This window comes from Elephantulus edwardii, unplaced genomic scaffold (genome assembly GCF_000299155.1).
Source record: "Elephantulus edwardii isolate Elephantulus edwardi_28Jun2011 unplaced genomic scaffold, EleEdw1.0 scaffold00431, whole genome shotgun sequence".
Taxonomy (NCBI): domain Eukaryota; kingdom Metazoa; phylum Chordata; class Mammalia; order Macroscelidea; family Macroscelididae; genus Elephantulus; species Elephantulus edwardii.
This window is the reverse complement of record NW_006400181.1, coordinates 905,605-908,145: the sequence shown is the minus strand read 5'-3', so window position 1 is coordinate 908,145 and position 2,541 is coordinate 905,605. Positions and strand designations below refer to the sequence as shown.

Genomic DNA, 2,541 nt, shown 5'->3' with positions numbered 1-2,541 from the left:
TGAAGAATAAATACCAGAGCATTCCTTTTTGCTCAGGATATTTTTTTTTTATTTGAAATTTACAAAACAGTGGGCTTTGATTGCCTGATTTATGAATGTTTGAAATCTTCATGGTACTCACAACTTCAGTTTTAAGGATATTTTTTTGAAGATTCTTTAAAAGGTAGCCCCAGTTGAAGAAGAAAATGTAAGTTATAATGCTATTGCTCTAAGCGTATATGTAAACCATCTTCAGAAACAGCTGGTGATTTCTTTTAAAATGTAGGTACATAACAGTGGCAGTTTAATAGGGCAGCAAGTTATAAATGCTGGAGAGGATGTGATGAGAAAGAAACTCTTATACATTGTTGGTGGGATTGTAAAATAGCACAACCATTCTGGAAGGCCGTTTGGCACTTCCTCAAAAAGTTGAACATAGAAATTTCATATGACCCAGCTATTCCACTATTTGGAATATACTCTCAGGGAATGAAAACTGAGGCACAAATGGACACTTGCATACCAATGGTCATAGTAGTGTTATTCACCATCTCAAGAACATGGAAAAAGTCCAGATATCCAGCCACAAACAAATGGATTGAGAAATCAGGGTACATTCACACAATGGAATACTACATACCACACAGGAACAATGATTTTGTAAATCATAACCTGACTTGGGAGGGACTGGAGAGCATTATGCTGAGTGAATTAACTCAGTCCCACAAGAACAAATATTGTAGAAAGCCGTCATTGTAGAAAGCCGTCATTGTAGAAAGAGTATAAAGATCCAAGGGGGGTGGGGAAGGGTGGAAGCAGAAGGATGAGGATGTGCAGGGGGAGGGGGATTAGTCATGAAGTTGTACAACTTGATGGAGGGAGTGAGAGAAATTGGAAGAATCTGTTCTGGAAAACAAGGTATTCTAATTTTGTTAATAAAGTAGTGTAAAAAATAAAGTTGAAACTGAAATTCCTAAAAAAAAAAGAACATATATAAATACTGAATCACTCTACTAAATAAAAAAAAAATATATGGAATCTTGTAAAACTATTTTTAAAAAACACTTATATGATTCAGTATTTTAAATATTAAAATCCAAATATACAATTATTAAATCTAGATTAAATATTCTTATATTGATAAATAATTTCCTGCCAAGACTTTTTCCACAGAAACAAATCATATGACTTTTGACAAATACTATTTCCTGGCTTTAAACTATGGAAGTTATCTTCTTAAATTTTCACTATTTAAAGAGTAAATTAACTTTATGTTGATGTCATGATTTCTCTGTTGAAGTCACTTTTTTCACCCAAAGCTGCTTCATTGCATTTTTCACTTCTGCATTTCTGAGAGTATAGATTAAGGGATTTAACATGGGAGTAATTACTGCATAAAAGACAGCCACAGCTTTATCAATGGAGAAGGTAGTCACTGGACGCATATATACAAATATACAGGGTACAAAAAATAAAACAACCACTGTGATATGAGACACACAGGTAGAGAGGGCTTTACGTCTCCCTTCCAAGCTATGGTTCCTTAGGGAACGCAAGATGACCACATAGGAGACCATTAAGATGAGAAAGCTTAACAAGCATATAAATCCACTGTTGGCAGCAACAAACAGACCAAGCGTATGAGTGTCCATGCAAGCAAGTTTTAACAAAGGGTTCAAGTCACACATGAAGTGGTCTATAACATTGGGGCCACAGAATGGCAGCCAGATTATGAAGAAGATCTGAATGGTTGCATGAAGAAACCCTCCGGTCCAGGCCACTGCTACCAGGAGACTGCATAGCCTGTGGTTCATGATGGTGGCGTAGTGCAAGGGCCTGCAGATGGCCACGTAGCGGTCAAAGGCCATTACCGTCAACAGGATGATCTCAGCAGCACCAAAAAGATGTTCAATGAAGACTTGAGTCATACAGCCCCTAAATGAAATGGTTTTTCTCACAGAAAGAGTGTCAGCTAACATTTTAGGGGTTGCAGATGAAGAAAAACAGCCATCTATAAGGGATAAGTAAGACAGGAAGAAGTACATGGGGGATCCCAAGGCCCTACTGGTACAGATGGTGATCATAATGAGCATATTCCCCGCCAAGGTGATCAAGTAGAGAATTAAAATCACAGCAAATGCAAATTTTTGAAGTGCCAGATTCTGGAACAGGCCCAGGAAGATGAATTCAGTCACATTATTCATCATTTTCATTGCTTCAGTGACAGGGATAGCCCTGGAAATAAGTCACATTGATCCTTAATAGTATACTTAACAAATTAAGAAACTCATTAAAAACTCTAACTCATTGCTGCAGTGTCAATTGTCTATCATGGACCGCAAAGGACAGAGCAGAATTGCCCTGATGTTTCCCAGGCTAAAGTCCTGCAGATTCAGAATGCTTTCTTTTTCTTCCATGGAAGCTGGTTAGCACTACCGCACTCCATACAATGAATCACCAAAGATGCTTAGTCATAACCACAAATCACCTTATTTTTCCCCTTTCTGAACAAGGCAAGTGTAAATGCAAAAGCATAATAATTTTATCTTCTTATATTGTACA

At 37.2% G+C, this 2,541-nt stretch overlaps 1 protein-coding gene across 1 annotated transcript; it reads right to left on the bottom strand.

Annotated features, from left to right (window-relative positions):
* Positions 1-1,259: 1,259 nt before the first annotated feature.
* LOC102876730 (olfactory receptor 4C12-like) lies at positions 1,260-2,192 on the bottom strand. The gene has a single exon (XM_006902618.1). It carries the CDS (start codon positions 2,190-2,192, stop codon positions 1,260-1,262), a length of 933 nt encoding a protein of 310 aa, XP_006902680.1.
* Positions 2,193-2,541: the final 349 nt, after the last annotated feature.

What these genes read in the sequence shown, in the direction of transcription:
- LOC102876730 (XM_006902618.1), bottom strand. Translation starts at nt 2,192, where the DNA reads ATGAAAATGATGAATAATGTGACTGAATTCATCTTCCTGGGCCTGTTC.